The following is a 15,402-nucleotide window of genomic DNA, read 5'->3' on the forward strand; positions in this document are numbered from 1 at the left end:
GATATGAATCTTGTGACTTCGCGGACCATATCAGAATCCTGCAATGTTTCAGATGTCTTCAATTCGGACATCTGGCCAGAAATTGCAAAGAAAAGCCGTCTTGTGGGCGTTGTGCGGGAGACCATGAGATGAGGGACTGCACGGCGAGAGTTCTACCTCCTGTGTGCGTAAATTGCAAGCGTCTTCAGGGTCCTAACAGCGACATTGCACATATGGCCACTGACGGCAAACTGTGTCCTATTCTATGCAGAAAGATCAAGGATAAAATCACGAACATTAATTATGGATAGATCATCAACTAATTCTGAGGGCTTCAAGATATGTCATGTCAACTGTCAATCGCTATATGCGCACCTTGATGAGTTCCAACATTTTTTCAGCAGAGCCGACTATCATGCCATTTGTCTGTCTGAGACGTGGCTTCGGCCGGAAGTCACCGATGACATGATCAGGCTTCCTGGCTATACTCTTTTCAGATGTGATAGGGAGGGTAGAGGCGGGGGAGGGGTTGCCTTCTACCTGTCAAGCACGCTAGGGGCAACTGTTCTGGCGAGTTCCGCGGGGTCTACTGCCGGCAGACCTGAGTTTATCATCGCGGAGATCGCGTTCGAGGATGCAGCCGGGTTGCTTTTGGCCGTGGTTTACAGACCATCAAACATTGGACATATCGAAGAATTCTTACAACTATTTTTGGAGTTCCAGACGGACTATAGGCATACGATCATCATGGGTGACTTGCTTCGGGTCACTTTTGACAGTCAGCAGATACACTCCTTCGTGATGGCGTCGGGTTTTTTCCTCGTTCCGTCCGGTCCGACACATCATCTCAGGAACTCTAGTACACTCCTGGATCTTTGCATAATTGATGACTCTGATAAGCTCGTTGAGCATGGTCAGCATGGTGTGGCCTTCCTTTCTGCTCATGACTTGATTTATGTTATATATGCTGTCAGGGTTGAGCGACGGCGTGACAGGCTCATGGTCTGTCGGGACTGGCATAATCTAAACGAGGCCTCTCTGCTCTCTGACATTAATGACCTTGACTGGAGCAATCTTTTCGCAGCAGGTAGTTTGGATGAGAAGATCGACATCTTTAATACTACATTGTTGGAGCTACTCAACACATACTTGCCTTTAAGAAGACGACATTTCAAGAATCTGCCAGCACCATGGCTGACGGATGATATTCGCCATGCCATGCGTAAGAGGGACCTTGCGAGGAGAGCTTGGCGTAGAAGGAGAAATAGTCAGGATTACGACCATTACAAGAAGTTACGAAATATGACGCAAAATTTGATACGAACCAAGAAACGAGCATACTATTCCAACTTATTTAAAGATTCGGAAAGGTCAAACTCAATCTGGAACACCTTGAGGCACTTCGGACTGATTAAGACCAAAGATCTAAATGCAAAACTGTCTATTCCCGTGGACGAACTGAACAAGTGTTTCGTGGGCGAAACGGCAGTGTCTCATGACGGGAATCAAGAACTCTCAGTTATGGAACTCATGGATAACACGTACGACGATACTAAGTTCCACTGGAGATACGTTGCGCCATTTCAAATCACGAAAGTAATTTCAAGCAACAAATCTAACGCGGTTGGCTCTGATGGCATTCCATTGAAATTTGTGAAGCGATTTCAGTATTCTATCTTACCTGTGCTAGAGCACCTTTTTAACTTCTCTCTGGCGAATGGTGTCTTTCCTGCGGCGTGGAAATCGGCTCTCGTCTGCCCGATACCGAAGATCAAGAACCCTACAACGGCAAAACACTATCGACCTATCTCAATATTGCCTATATTATCTAAAGTTTTGGAAAGGGTGGTTAGTGAGCAAATATGTGATTATCTTGAGGATTCTGATCTACTAGATCCTTGCCAATCTGCCTACCGTAGGTCACACTCAACGCAGACATGCCTCATAAGAATGCTTGATGAGGTGAGGCATGCGGTCGACAAGAGAAAGGTCACCGTGTCAATCTTTTTCGACTTTTCCAAGGCCTTCGATAGAGTTAACCACCTAACGCTTATAAGGAAGCTAAAGAATTTGAACTTCTCAAACTCGTCATGGATCTATTCATACCTTTCGGGTCGTACTCAAGCGGTAAAGGATCGTGCAACGGACACGGTGTCGTCACTGTCATACGTGGGGGCGGGCGTGCCGCAGGGCTCTGTCCTGGGTCCGCTGCTTTTCACGTTGTACCTGTCTGATTTCAAAGACGTGTTGAGGTACTGCAGATATAATTACTATGCAGACGACCTGCAGATTTACATCCACTGCGAACCGCAGAAGTTGTCGGACGCCATACGCAGAATTAATGAAGATATTGAGAATGTTATTGAATGGTCGACCTCAAACAGCCTTCTGTTAAATCCTGACAAAACACAAGCAATAATTTTTGGTACCTCAAGGTATATAAACTCAATTGATCTGAACGTCCTTCCAAAGATCACGGTTGGAGCGACTACGGCAGTGTTTGCAACATCAGTCAAATATTTGGGCGTGACTATCTCTAACAACTTATCGTGGGATAAGCAAGTCACAAACACGACAAACAAAATCCGTTCCGCTCTTTACAGATTGAAACTTTGCAAGCATCTCTTCCCGACCGCTTTCAGACTAAAGCTAGTGACTACTCTCATATTACCCTATATCGATTATTGCTGTGCCGCTTTGACGGATATGACATCCGAACAAAATCTCAAGCTACATAGAGCCTTCAACGCGTGCGTGAGATTTATTGTCTCTGCTAGATGGGATGAGCATATCACCCCATATTACAGAGACCTACGTATGCTCAAGGTTGACGCCAGAAGAACGTACTTTGTGGGCTGCCTCCTCTTCAATATATTACGAACCGGGAAACCAGCATACATCCGCGACAACCTGAACTTCAGGACGGAGCAAGTTGTGAGGAATACGAGAAGCTCCAAGGACACACTAATAACACCTCAATGTCGAACCGAACTTTTTAGACGATCCTTTCGATCCGTCTCTGCTGGACTTTGGAACGGTCTCTCCCAAATTATCAAGGGGGCGCGCTCTCTGCACGAATTTAAGCAGGGACTCTATACACACCTACTTGATCTTACTTCGTTGGACCATACGCGCTCTCGCCTTGCCTAACTCTAACTCTTTTCTCTCTCTCTCTGACACACCGGGACCTTTACAGTTTGACATCTATCTATCTGCAATATACATAACTTGTATTAATTAATTTACTTTGTGCTTATATTTTTGAAAACCGCTACTATGATCACATATAATTGTATTCAACATACTCTAAGAAATGGCGCCTGAGGGGACTCTGCTCCCAGGGCGCTCAATAAATATTGCTTTCTCTCTCTCTCTCTCTCTCTCTCTCTCTCTCTCACACACACACTCTCGTACTTTCTTTAATGTCGCTCTTAACAACTCGAATTCGATCGCGTTCTCTAACGAGACTGAATTCGGCCGCAAAGCAAATTCGGCAGGTCCCGTCCCTCGCCCTAAGTCTTTGATTATTCAGGGGCAAGGGGGCCCGCGGAATTCATAAGAAAAAGCTGTTGTTCCGCGAAGCCTTCGGGGCTTCGAAATTCAGGCAAGTAACCGCGGCGGTTACGGGCCCGGTCCGCAGCCCAACAATTATTTTATTACAATTATTTCTTTAAAGATAAGAAATCTTTTTTAATAGAAAGGTGTATATATTGGCCAAAAGTGGATTTTTACATTTAAAATATACTTATAATTATTAATTATAATTATTATTAATTGTTTGGGATCATGCTCATCTCTCAACTATTCGCTGGCCGCACGCGTAAGAGAGCAAGAGAGATAGATCGCTTCCCGATCGGATCTTTATTATATCCGTTTAAAACAAGATACACGTGTGCGAACGATCAAAACTCGATAACAATTTAACCCCCCTATCTCGCAATCCGTACCGCCTCGAAAATGATTTCCGCGAATCAAAGTGTCACACGCAAGGACTGCCGACCTATATAAAGAATGCCCGAAACCCGTGCGCGAGGAGATCAGAATGCTGAATTCAATACCTGCCGTATCTTGTTCGATAATTCGAAGCCATTAAGAAGGTTCACCTTCACAAGATCGCACATCGTCACAGTGAATTGTACTCATATTCGAACCAGTGAAATATTAAAATCATACGGAATTATTGTGAACATCTTTATCGTGTGTCACGGAGTTATTTCTGCCACCGCCTATTCCTTGACGACCGAACTTTGACAGTAAAGATGTGCCAGCCTGTCCTTGGGGAAACCACCGCAAAATTGCAGTGACAATTTCTCGTTCCTCAACATAAAATTGGTCCTTCGAGCCGGATCGGCGTCAAGAAGATATCGCAAGATCAAAACGATTGTGATCGTCAATTAACGACCGTGAATCAGCCAATTCATCATGACTTCGTTCGAGACATTATTATATAAACAAAACCAGCTAACCAAGACGATCTCCAGAACGCTCGTAAACTTCAAGAAATTGGGGCAAGCCAAGATGACGCGAGCGGTTACCCAATACCGGATCTCTCTCCTGCACGAACAATTCGCCAAGATCCAGGATCTCGACGCCGGAATTTACGCTGTCGCCGACGAGAAACTTCGAAACACCCACGCCTACTTTGCGGAGGACAAGCTCACAACCTGCGAAAACGACTACCACGAGGCTCTCGACTTCATGCACGAGGTAATCGCCGATTTCGACCCAAACGGTCCGTCCGCATCGTCAACCGATACTTCCATAACGTCGACGCGAGCCGTTTCGCATCTTCCGCGCCTTGCGTTACCGACCTTCGACGGTTCGTTTTCAAATTGGGAAACATTTCGCGATCGATTCACGTCAATGATTGTTGATGACCAAGGGCTTTCCAATGTCGAACGCATGCACTATCTTTGTTCGGTTGTTTCCGGAGACGCAAGCCATGCGATTAGTCACCTCAATGTAACGGACGCGAATTTCTCAGTAGCATGGGAACTTATTTCTTCGCGATACGAAAATAAACGACGCTTAATCAATACCCATTTACATGCGTTATTTTCGCTCCCGCAAATCGCGTGCGAGAATTCCAAAAGTCTACAAAACTTGCGAGATCAAACAAATATATGTATGTATTCAAGCATTGAAAAATCTCGGCCGTCCCGTTAATACGTGAGATGATATATTAGTTTATTTTGTGTCGCAAAACTTGGACAAAGCTTCCCGAAAAGCATGGGAGTTGAAACTAAGCGATACCAAAGAAGCTCCCTCATATTCCGATCTTAATGCATTTTTGGAATCTCGCATCCGAGCTCTCGACGCGATGCTCCCTGCAAAACCCGGCGGAATCTCCGAATCGAACACGAAGTCGCAATTGAAAACTATCGCATCACATTCAACAACCGCGTCAAAATTTGTGTGTCCAAAGTGCAAAAAAAATCATTTGTTGTACCAATGTACCACCTTTCTTGCGGAAACTCCGGCCATTCGACACGAATTTATTAAATCTCAAAAACGATGCTTTAATTGTCTCGCGGCTACGCATCTTACGAGAGAGTGCAAAAACGAACGCCGATGTCGTAAATGCGCGCAAAAACATCACACGCTTCTTCATTTCTCGAGCGAAGCAAAGTTACCCGCTGACGAGCCGTCGACCTTTAACGCGCCGATCAACAAAAATAAAGAAACCGAGATAACGTCTCACATTGTATCGAATGTAATGTCAACGAAATCAACTGTTATGCTTGCTACAGCTCGAGTCCGTGTATTTTCGCAGCAAGGTCGCTTCGCTTACGCACGAGCATTGCTCGATCAAGGTTCTGCCGCAACTTTAATTTTCGAAACTCTAGCACAAACATTGCGACTCTCTCGCCTGAAACAAAATGTATGCGTTACCGGAATAGGAGAAGCGCAGTCCTACGCGCGTCATACAGCTCATATTCGTATCAGTCCTGCGGATCGAATAGAACCTGCGTATTCAACAACCGCTAATATTCTCAAATCGCTCACGAAATATGTACCTAATCGATTCTCTCAATTAACACAATTATCGCATTTAGCGAATCTTCCGTTAGCCGATAGTGATCCTATAAATTCTGATCCGATCGATATTATTATCGGCGCAGACCTCTATAGTCTGTTAATTTTAGACGGAATTCGAAAAGGCCGGCCCGATGAACCTCTCGCGCAAAACACTGTCCTCGGCTGGATCCTCTCCGGTCCGATTTCCTATCCCCACTCATCTACGCCTGTAGTTACTCATCACGGCGCAATTCTCGACAATTTAGATTTGACTCTCCGTCGTTTCTGGGAAATCGAAAGCGTACCGCAGAATGATTGTCTACAGAGCGACGAGAAACAGTGCGAGGAACACTTCCTCGCAACTCATTCACGAGATAAACACGGTCGATATATTGTAAGATTACCGTTTAAACCCGGATGCGCGATAAATCTCGGCGATTCTCGATATATAGCATTGACAAGTCTTCGACACTTGGAGCGGCGCTTGCAATCCGACATAAGTAAAGCCGATAAGTATTCCGAATTTTTGACCGAGTATGAACATCTCGGTCATATGGAAAAGATTTTGAGTTCAAAATTATCCGATTCGCGTAAATTATATTACATACCGCATCACACGGTCTTTCGCGACAACAATACAACGTCACAAATCCGTGTTGTATTTAACGCTTCGAGCCGTACTTCGACCGGTCATTCGTTAAATGATTTTTTATTAGCCGGGCCAAAATTACAAAATGATCTCGCCGCAGTTATTTTAAAGTGGCGTCAATTTCGATACGTTTTCACTGCAGACACCGCCAAAATGTATCGCCAAATATTACTCGATCCGCGGGACCGCGATTATCAACGTATTCTGTGGAAAACTTCGCCGGACGTTCCCGTCGAGTACCGGCTTCTCACGGTAACATACGGAACTACTTCAGCCCCGTTTATTGAACTGCGCGTATTACGTCAACTCGCGATCGACGAAGGCTCACGATATCCGCTTGCGCTTCCCGTGTTACAGAATCAAATATACGTAGATGACTGCCTGTTCGGTGCCGATGATCGAGTTTTAGCCTGCCAAACGCGGGAACAATTAATTTCTCTTCTCGCCAAAGGAGGTTTCCACCTACGAAAATGGGCGAGTAACTGCGCAGCTCTGTTAGCCGACATCGATCCATCCGATCATGGGCTAGCTTGCAGTAAAGACTTGCAGAACGACGAATTACTGAAAGTATTAGGAGTTTCGTGGAGTCCCGAACAAGACGCGTTTCAGTTTCGTATCGAATCGAAAATCGAACCCGAAAAGACGAAGCGTCAAATTTTGTCAACGATCGTGAGATTTTTTGACCCGCCCGGATGGATGACCCCCATTATCATTACGGCCAAAATCTTATTGCAACACCTGTGGTCACTTAAATGCGACTGGGACGATGTCGTTCCTCCTAATATTTCCGAAAACTGGTCCGAATTTCATTCACAACTTCATAAACTCGAAAAATTCACGATTCCTCGATGGATAGAATACAGTCTTCATACAGTGCATGCCGAATTACATGGGTTTTCAGATGCTTCCACAAAAGCGTACGCGGCCTCCGTGTATTTACGTGTTCTTTCTCTCGACGGATCACCACGCGTCTCGCTTCTTGTCGCGAAATCTAAAGTCGCGCCGATAAAGACCGTAAGTGTTCCGCGTCTGGAACTTTGCGCCGCTTTGCTTCTCGCACGGCTAATCAACTCCGCTCGCGCGGCCCTTCAAATCCCCGCGTTAAAATGTTATTGCTGGACGGACTCCATGATTGTTTTAGCCTGGCTGCATCAATCACCCTCGCAGTGGAAAACCTTTGTCGCAAACCGCGTGGCTCAAATACAAGAATTAGTCGTTGATGCAACATGGAAGCACGTTTCCACCAAGGAGAATCCCGCGGATTGCGCCTCTCTATCACCCCGGACAAGATATTAACACACCACCTCTGGTGGTCTGGACCGGTATGGTTAAAGAATGACTCAAGGTCATGGCCACACTCACCCCTCCGAATAACCGAAAATGCCCCACTTGAAGAACGAATTATTAGTCACGCAAGTACGGTCGATGCTTCCGTACCCTTTTTTTTTTGGCGCTGTGGAAACCTCATGGTACCACTCACCCCCCGGGTAGGGGATGAGGGTTATGTGGGACTCCTTGTCCCCCATCGCCGATCCACGTATGGATCGACGGTGGGGTCCAAGACCTACCGCACTAAAACCACATCGGGTGCCTACGCTGGCGCTTATGGGGATGGCAAGGAACCAGCTGTTGCATAACTTCTTGCCATCCCCTGGCCCGACCTTCTCGGGAGAGCATCCTCCCTGAGAGGAGGATACTCTCCCCCGCAATCTTGCGGTCCTTACCGGTTGTGACAGAGGGGCACCGCCTCCACGTCACGCCCTCCCAAAGAGTTTGGGGGCGGGATCACGGCTCGAGAGATCCCGCTCGAGCCGCCACCCCCTGCTCCCGGAGCGGGGCTCCCTCTCCCTCCCTAAAGGAACGGGAGATTCGGCCGACGCTCCGGGAGCTCTTCTCCCGAGAGATCCCCCCAGAAGGGGGGGACCCCTCGCCACAGGCAGTGGTGTCTTCTCACCGGCGCTCTAAGGCACCGGTGAGAGGGCCGCCCCTACCGCGTCCCTTCCCGGGGGGATCACGTGCAATGGGGCTCAATCTGAGCCCCTGTGATCCTCCCGTGCCCCGGGCCGTAGTTCCCTCCCTTTGCGGGATTCGACCATCGGCCCGGGGGCACCGCCGAGGCCCTCCCCTGGGGGAGGAACTCGGCAAGGGCGGGGGCAGGCGCCGCCCGGCCCCCGGCCGCAGGGCTACGCCGTGCGGCCGCCAGTCGGGCGACCCCCGTCCCCGCCCTCCTCCTAAGACAACTACGCCCTTGCAGGCCCTCCACCCTATCGCCGGGCGAGGGGAGCACCGCGTCCCCCGCCCAACCACTCCGCCCTACTGGCCTCCTTCTCCTCCGCTGGGCGAGGGGGGCACCGCGCCCCTCGCCCAGCATCCCGGTATGCTTGGCCGCCTCACTAAGAGGCGGCCCTTTCCCGGTGACATTTCTGGGGAACCTAAGTTCCCCTTCAATGTCACCGGGTCTGGCGTTGTTGGCGACGGGGTCTTCTCACTCTCCCTCTCTGCCCCCCGTCGCCATCACCCTCCTCATCCACGCGGGCTCTCTCCCCCCGGTCCCCACCACGGCGGTTTCTTCGCCCAGGTAGCCAAGAGGGGTCATCCCTCTCCTCCCGGGATTCAAGGGAGAGAGGGAGTCTCCTCCCTCTTCCCCGTCTCTCCCGCTCTCTTTCAGCCTCCTCCTTCTGTCCCATAACATTGAAACAGAAGGAGGAGACCGCTCTCCACGCGTTTTCGCTCCCGACCATCTTTGTAACGATGGCCGGGAGCGACAAATCCTCCCCTATTGTTTGGACAAGGACACGGCGCTCTTCTGCCCACGCTGGACAAAATTCCAGCGTGTGCTGCGCCGTGTCCCTGTCCTCGTCGCAGTGATGTCACTGCGTGGTGCGCTCCTTACCTATCTTACACAGGTATTCGCCGAAACATCCATGTCCGGCGAACACCTGCGTAAGGTGAAACGACATCCAGCCGTGAGACCTGTCCACCCACTCTTCTAACACAGGCCTCACGGCCCCGACGACTCTCCTTCCCTAATTGGATGGGGAGATATTTCCCAGACAATCCCCCCATTCCTCAATCATTCGTCGTCGGGCTTGCGCTCTGACGATGCGCCCCGGACCCTCTCAGTTATTCTGAAGCCCGTCCCACGGAGCTCCTTGATTCTTTCGTACGCCCTTTTATAGGCGCACGCTTAGAGCTCCATGGGAGGCAGTGCCGCCAGGGCCGAGGCCGCTGCATGCGACACCGTGCGATAACGGCGGACAACGCGGATGGCCACTCTCCGTTGTATTTGATGGAGGACGTCCCTAATACGTCGCGTGGCCACCGCCTCGTCCGCCCACACCGGTGACCAATACAGGGTCACCGAGTTCACCACGGCCGCATACAGCCTTCTTACCCGGTCGTCTGGCCCGCCAAGATTGGGCAGTAGGCGGCTGAGTGCCGCCGCTACCCCGTTGGCTTTTTCGGCCAGACGACCGAAATGTTCGTCAAAGCGCCAAGTTCCGTCTAGCCATAGGCCCAAATATTTAATATTTGGCCCCAGCCGAACGGGGATGCCGTCCACGATAACGTGGGCCCCTGGTGACTTCCCCCGGGAGCCATCATGGAAATAGATGGCCTCCGTTTTATGGGGAGCCACCTTCAGGCCCAGTCCCTTTATTGAGCGCACCACGCAGGCCACCGCTAAATCCGCCTTCCTCCTCGTGTCCCCCCAAACGTTCCCACCGGCCAGGACTATTGTGTCGTTTGCATAGCAGACGACACGGCAACCGGGGGGGAGGGCAGAACGGAGCACTTTGTCATACGTGATGTCCCACAGCAATGGGCCCAAAACTGACCCCTGTGGGACACCACATGACACCTTCCTTCCGCATTGAGCACCGGTTTTGTCCCGGTACTCTAGGCTTCGTTCTCTGAAGTAGGCCTTTACGACCTCCACGAGGTATGGAGGGGCGCCATGATCCTCAAGGGCGCCCCTCACCTTTCCCCAGGGCAGGGTGTTAAATGCGTTGGTTACATCCAACGATACACCAACCACCACCCTGCCCTCTTCAGCTTCGGATTCCGCGAACGAGCGGACGCGTAGAATCGCGTCCGTCGTGGATTTATTTTCGCGGAATCCGAACTGGTCCTCGTGGAGATCCGGCCCCACTTCCCTCATCTGCCTGACGAGTCGGTCGGCTATTACTCGCTCGAAGATCTTGCCGACCTCATCGAGCAGGCAGATGGGCCTATACGCGGAAGGTGCTCCATTTGTTCTGCCCCCTTTAGGGATAAGGACTAACTTAGCCTTACCCCAGACTGGGGGGAACTCTCCTGCCTTGAGGCAGTCGGTATACAGCCTCTTTATTGGCCCTGACAGGTGCGTCATGGCATATAGCCAGACCCTTCCGGGAATGCCATCAGGCCCCGGGGCTTTGTTGCCCCGGACTCTGAGTCTCTTGGCAATCCCGGCCAGCTCGGCACTGGACACTTCGTATTCCTCCTCCCACGCGACGGGTTCCCTTATATGTAGTTCGGGAACCCTGTCGCATTGTGGGAAGAGGGTCGATAGAATGTTTTCTAATACTTCAGTGTCTAGTGCCTCCGTCACAGGGGGCGTCCATCTTCGCAGTTTTTTCATAACTGCCATGTATGGACGCCCCCAAGTTCCGCATTGAGGCCCTGGAGCTGTTCGTCCCAGGACCTCGCCTTTGACGCTCTGATGGCGGCGCTCAGGGCGTTACGAGCTGATCTGTAACGCTCGAGCGCCTCTGCCATGCCCTCGTCATCGTCGCCGAGGCCTCTCCTTCTCCTTCTCTTAAAGCGGCGTCTAGCCTGGACGGAGGTGCGTCTCAAGTCCGCAATCTCCTCCGTCCACCAGTACGCCGCTCTTTGCGGCCTCGGCTTGGCTCGGGGCATGGAGATGTCACAAGCATCCCTCATGGTTTCCCCGAGCCATGCCATCTGGTCCTCTATCCCTTGCGGTCCTTCTGCATCGGGCCAGGTGGCTGAGAGCATGGCTGCCACCAACCTGTCAGGGTCCAACTTAGCTAGGGCCCACCTTTTGGGCGGGTCCCCCCTTTGGGCGCGGTTCAGCACCCCCGGCGGGCGATGTCGACCCTCATCCGAATATATAAATGGTCGGAGAGGGTCTCCTCTTCCATCACCCGCCAGTCCTCAATCCTGTCCGCCGCATGGGGAGATGCCCATGTTAAATCCACGATGGAGTCCCCCTGCGGCCTGACTAGGGTGCTGCTCGTCCCCTGATTAATGATACAGAGGCCGAGTACCGCTGCCCAATCTTCCAGGACCCTGCCTTTGCGGTCTGTTCGCCGGGAGCTCCAATGCGCCGATTTGGCATTAAAGTCCCCGGCGACCACAATAGGTTCGGGGAGTCTCCTCTGGACGACGAGTGAGATCTCGTCGAGGATATCACCGAATGTGGCAGAGTCCACACTGGGGGGGATGTAACACCCGATTACCCACAATGCCCCCCCACTCTACGGCTGTATACCCGCGCCCTCCTCCAATCTTCGTGCATGGGGGAGAGCCTGTCTCCATTCTCCAAGTGATCGCGACCGAGCCGTTGTCGTTCGTGGCCCAGTGGATTATCCGCTGGGACACGATACGGCTCGGCCGCGATCCCAACTCCGCATCTCCACTGCGCCAGGGTGTGCAAGAATAAGTCTTGTGCCCTGGCGCAGTGGTTCAGGTTCGCCTGAAGGAGGCCTATTTTTTTCGCCATAACTGGTGATGCTTAAGCCTCCTCCATGACTACTTCCACGAGCTCACTACTTTGAGCTACGGGCGTGTCCGCTCCCTCCTTCTTCGCCTTATTGGAGGCGTTCCTTACCCTACGCTTACGTTGGGGTTTGGGCGCCTCCTTTGTCTGGCCTTGGGCGAGCCCGGGGGAGGCAACGCCATCCCCGGAGCCACCCTCGGCCCCTCCTCTCTCCTCTCTCTTTGTGCTTTGGGAAGGCCCGGGGGAGGCTACGCCATCCAAGTAGCCCCCCTTGGCTCCTCCACCCTTCTCCCTCTGACCGCTGCCCTTCTTGGCCGTCTTCCTCCCTTTTTTCGCGTGGCAACCTTCGCTGCCAACGCGATGATTGGCCTGTAGGCCAGCTTCCGCGCACAGGATACACCGCGTCCTGCCTTTGCAGTCGCTGGCCTTGTGGCCGGGTGAGCCGCAGTTATAGCAGCAGCCACTTCTATCGACCTCTTTTTTTTTTGCGCTGTGGGAACCTCATGGTACCACTCACCCCCCGGGTAGGAGATGAGGGTTATGTTGTCCCCTATCATCGATCCACGTATGGATCAACGATGGGGTCCAAGACCTACCTCACTAAAACCACAGCGGGTGCCTTCGCTGGCGCTTATGGGAATGGCAAGGAACTGCCGAAGCATTACTTCTTGTCATCCCCTGGCCCTACCTTCTCAGGAGAGCATCCTCCCCGAGAGGGGGATACTCTTCCCCGCGAATTGGTCGTGCGGTCCTTCCCAGTTGTGACGCAGGGGGGCACCGCCCCCACGTCACGCCCTCCCAAAGAGTTTGGGGGGCGGGGTCACGGCTCGAGTGTTCCCGCTCGAGCCGCCACCCCCCGCCCCCGGAACGAAGCTCCCTCTTCCTCCCTAAAGGGACGGGAGATTCGGCCGACGTTCCGGGAGCTTTTCTCCTGAGGGTTCCCCCCAGAAGGGGGGAGTCCTCACCGCAGGCAGTGGTGCCCTCCCACCGGCGCTCTATGGCACCGGTGAGAGGGCCGTCACTGCCGCGTCCCTTCCCGGGGGATCACGTGCAATGGTATTCAGGATATTATCTGAGCCCCTGTGATCCCCCGTGCCCCCAGGCCGCGGTTCCCTCCCTTACGGGATTCGACCATCGGCCCGGGGGCACCGCCGAGGCCCTCCCCTAGGGGAGAAACTCGGCAGGGGCGGGGACGGATGCCGCCCGACTCCCGGTCGTAGGGCTTGCGCCGTGCGGCCGCCAGCCTGGCGACACTTCTATCGACCTGGCTGCTGCACTGATCACGGACGTGCCCCCTCTCCAGGCATTTGAAGCACTGGAGGGGACGCGTCCTTAGCGGCTCAACGCCGGCCACTACCCATCCCACCTTGACTTTACCAATCGCGGCCACCTTTTCCGCGGCCGCGACTGGACACTGCACCCATAGGGTGCCCATACTGCCCTTGGCAAACCGGATATTCCCGGTTTTAACTTCGGAGGGCAAGTACCCTCCGATCTTCGCGATTTCCGCTCTGACCTCTTCGGTCGTTGCGGACTCGTCCAGCCCATGCACCCGCATACCCTTTTTGCAAGGGCGAGCTACCCGGACTCCCTCTTTGCCTTGTAGTACCTCTGCGAGCTTTTGCGCAAAGAGGTCTGCTTTCTTGGCCTTGTCCACCCCGTGGATCTCATATACAATCGCCCCGGTGACAGCCCTACGGGCCTTAATGTCCTTTATCTTCAGCCCCGCAAGGTCGATCTTTTGCTGAGCCATACTGATGGTCTCGGCATATCGACCCTCGGGGCAGGTGACAGTCACTGCCGCCGTCCTGGGTACTCTTCGTGCTCTTCTCGCGGCAGCTTTTTTAGGGCCAGCCTTCCCCTCTTCCCTCTGACTCAGAGGGGGAGGGTTTCGGGGCCTGGCTGCTTTTTGCGGAGGATGTTGCGGGCTGCGTTGTTGTTGCAGCCCTTGCCTTTCTCGTCTCCTTTCTTCCCACAACCTTTGTCCAGGATGTTTCCCAGTTCTCCAAAGGCTGCGGGAGTGGAGGGGGATTTTTGGCGGAGAGTTTCACGGCCTGAGCTTTGGGCTTGGATACCTGCTCTACCCTGCCTTGTTCCCTTTTCTTAGAGCTGTCGTCCTTTTGGGTGAGGCTCTTTGTTTTCCCCTTCTCCCCACCACTTCTTCCAAGGACCGGTCCCTTCGGGGGCACGGCGTACTGGGGATTGGCGGTGGGAGGGGATTTCTTGTTCGGGGGAGGTTTGAGAGGGTGGCCATTGGCTCCCCTCTTCAACTCCTCTCTCTCATCAAGGAGTTTCTGGATGTGTGACAATAGTTCGTCGTACTTCCTTTCGTCCTCCTTCCTTACGCCGGGAGGATACTCCTCGAGTTTTCTAGCTACCCCTTTCACTGGGAGTCTCCTAACGCGAGGTAGTGGGACCGGCGGTAGTGGTGGTGGCGCTGCTGGCGTTGAGACGTCCGTTACGGCATCCACGTCCATTGCGGCGTCCGTATCCATCTCCATCCCTGCTGTGGCAGATGGGGAGGGAGTGTTCTCCCCCACCGTACGAGGGCTCACCTCACCCTTTGCAGCCTTTGGGGGCGCAGTTCGGGGCTTCTTCCCCTTAGCTTTGCTTTCCCCTTCCTTAAGTCGTTTGACTTCTTTTTTCAACAAGAGTATCTCCGACATGAGAACCCTGTTGTTTTGCTGGAGAGCCACTAGTTCGCTCTCCCCCTCCGAGTTGTTTGTCGTTATGGCCGACGAACATGTCGTGGCCAGAGCGGATATGGCGGCCTCTAGGTAGCAGGTCGCCTCTTGCATCTCTTTCTTCACAGTGCCTTTGAGATTTTGGCTCATTATGGCACACTTCTTCAGCACTGTGGCGCATTCCAGCCCTCTTGCTGCAACATCCATTGCTGGCGATTGCATCACCTCGTCGTTATATTCGGCAGTTTTCTGTTGAAGCCTCTGCCACGCCTGTCTATCGCTTATTAGGATGGTAGGGTCCGGCATAGCTTTTTCTTCCCGGATTTCATCTTCAGCCAATTGCTTCGCTT

General features: G+C 52.5%; 3 protein-coding genes across 3 annotated transcripts; 2 read left to right on the forward strand and 1 right to left on the reverse strand.

Moving 5' to 3' along the window:
• The first annotated feature begins 444 nt into the window (after nucleotides 1–444).
• On the forward strand, nucleotides 445–3,129 carry LOC145946483 (uncharacterized). The gene has a single exon (XM_083056094.1). It carries the CDS (start codon nucleotides 445–447, stop codon nucleotides 3,127–3,129), a length of 2,685 nt encoding a protein of 894 aa, XP_082912220.1.
• Nucleotides 3,130–4,497: 1,368 nt separating this feature from the next.
• On the forward strand, nucleotides 4,498–7,942 carry LOC145946484 (uncharacterized). The gene is made up of 2 exons (XM_083056095.1): nucleotides 4,498–4,686; nucleotides 5,753–7,942. Exons 1-2 carry the CDS (start codon nucleotides 4,498–4,500, stop codon nucleotides 7,940–7,942), a joined length of 2,379 nt encoding a protein of 792 aa, XP_082912221.1.
• A 3,776-nt stretch (nucleotides 7,943–11,718) lies between these two features.
• Nucleotides 11,719–12,371, reverse strand: LOC145946485 (uncharacterized). The gene is made up of 2 exons (XM_083056096.1): nucleotides 12,141–12,371; nucleotides 11,719–12,027 (listed from the first exon to the last, which is right to left on the reverse strand). Exons 1-2 carry the CDS (start codon nucleotides 12,369–12,371, stop codon nucleotides 11,719–11,721), a joined length of 540 nt encoding a protein of 179 aa, XP_082912222.1.
• Between the last annotated feature and the right edge of the window lie 3,031 nt (nucleotides 12,372–15,402).

The sequence above is a fragment of the Prenolepis imparis genome, unplaced genomic scaffold (genome assembly GCF_030444845.1).
Source record: "Prenolepis imparis isolate NDT839.2.m4 unplaced genomic scaffold, iyPreImpa1.0 SCAF_16, whole genome shotgun sequence".
NCBI classification, from domain to species: Eukaryota; Metazoa; Arthropoda; class Insecta; order Hymenoptera; family Formicidae; genus Prenolepis; species Prenolepis imparis.

Excerpts from the sequence above, each read along its gene's own strand:
- LOC145946483 (XM_083056094.1), top strand. The coding sequence starts at position 445 with ATGATCAGGCTTCCTGGCTATACTCTTTTCAGATGTGATAGGGAGGGT.
- LOC145946484 (XM_083056095.1), top strand. The coding sequence starts at position 4,498 with ATGACGCGAGCGGTTACCCAATACCGGATCTCTCTCCTGCACGAACAA. Across the intron at positions 4,687-5,752 it reads CTCTCGACTTCATGCACGAG|CAAGGTCGCTTCGCTTACGC; the intron begins GTAATCGCCGAT and ends GTATTTTCGCAG.
- LOC145946485 (XM_083056096.1), bottom strand. The coding sequence starts at position 12,371 with ATGGCGAAAAAAATAGGCCTCCTTCAGGCGAACCTGAACCACTGCGCC. Across the intron at positions 12,028-12,140 it reads AAGATTGGAGGAGGGCGCGG|AGGAGACTCCCCGAACCTAT; the intron begins GTATACAGCCGT and ends CTCGTCGTCCAG.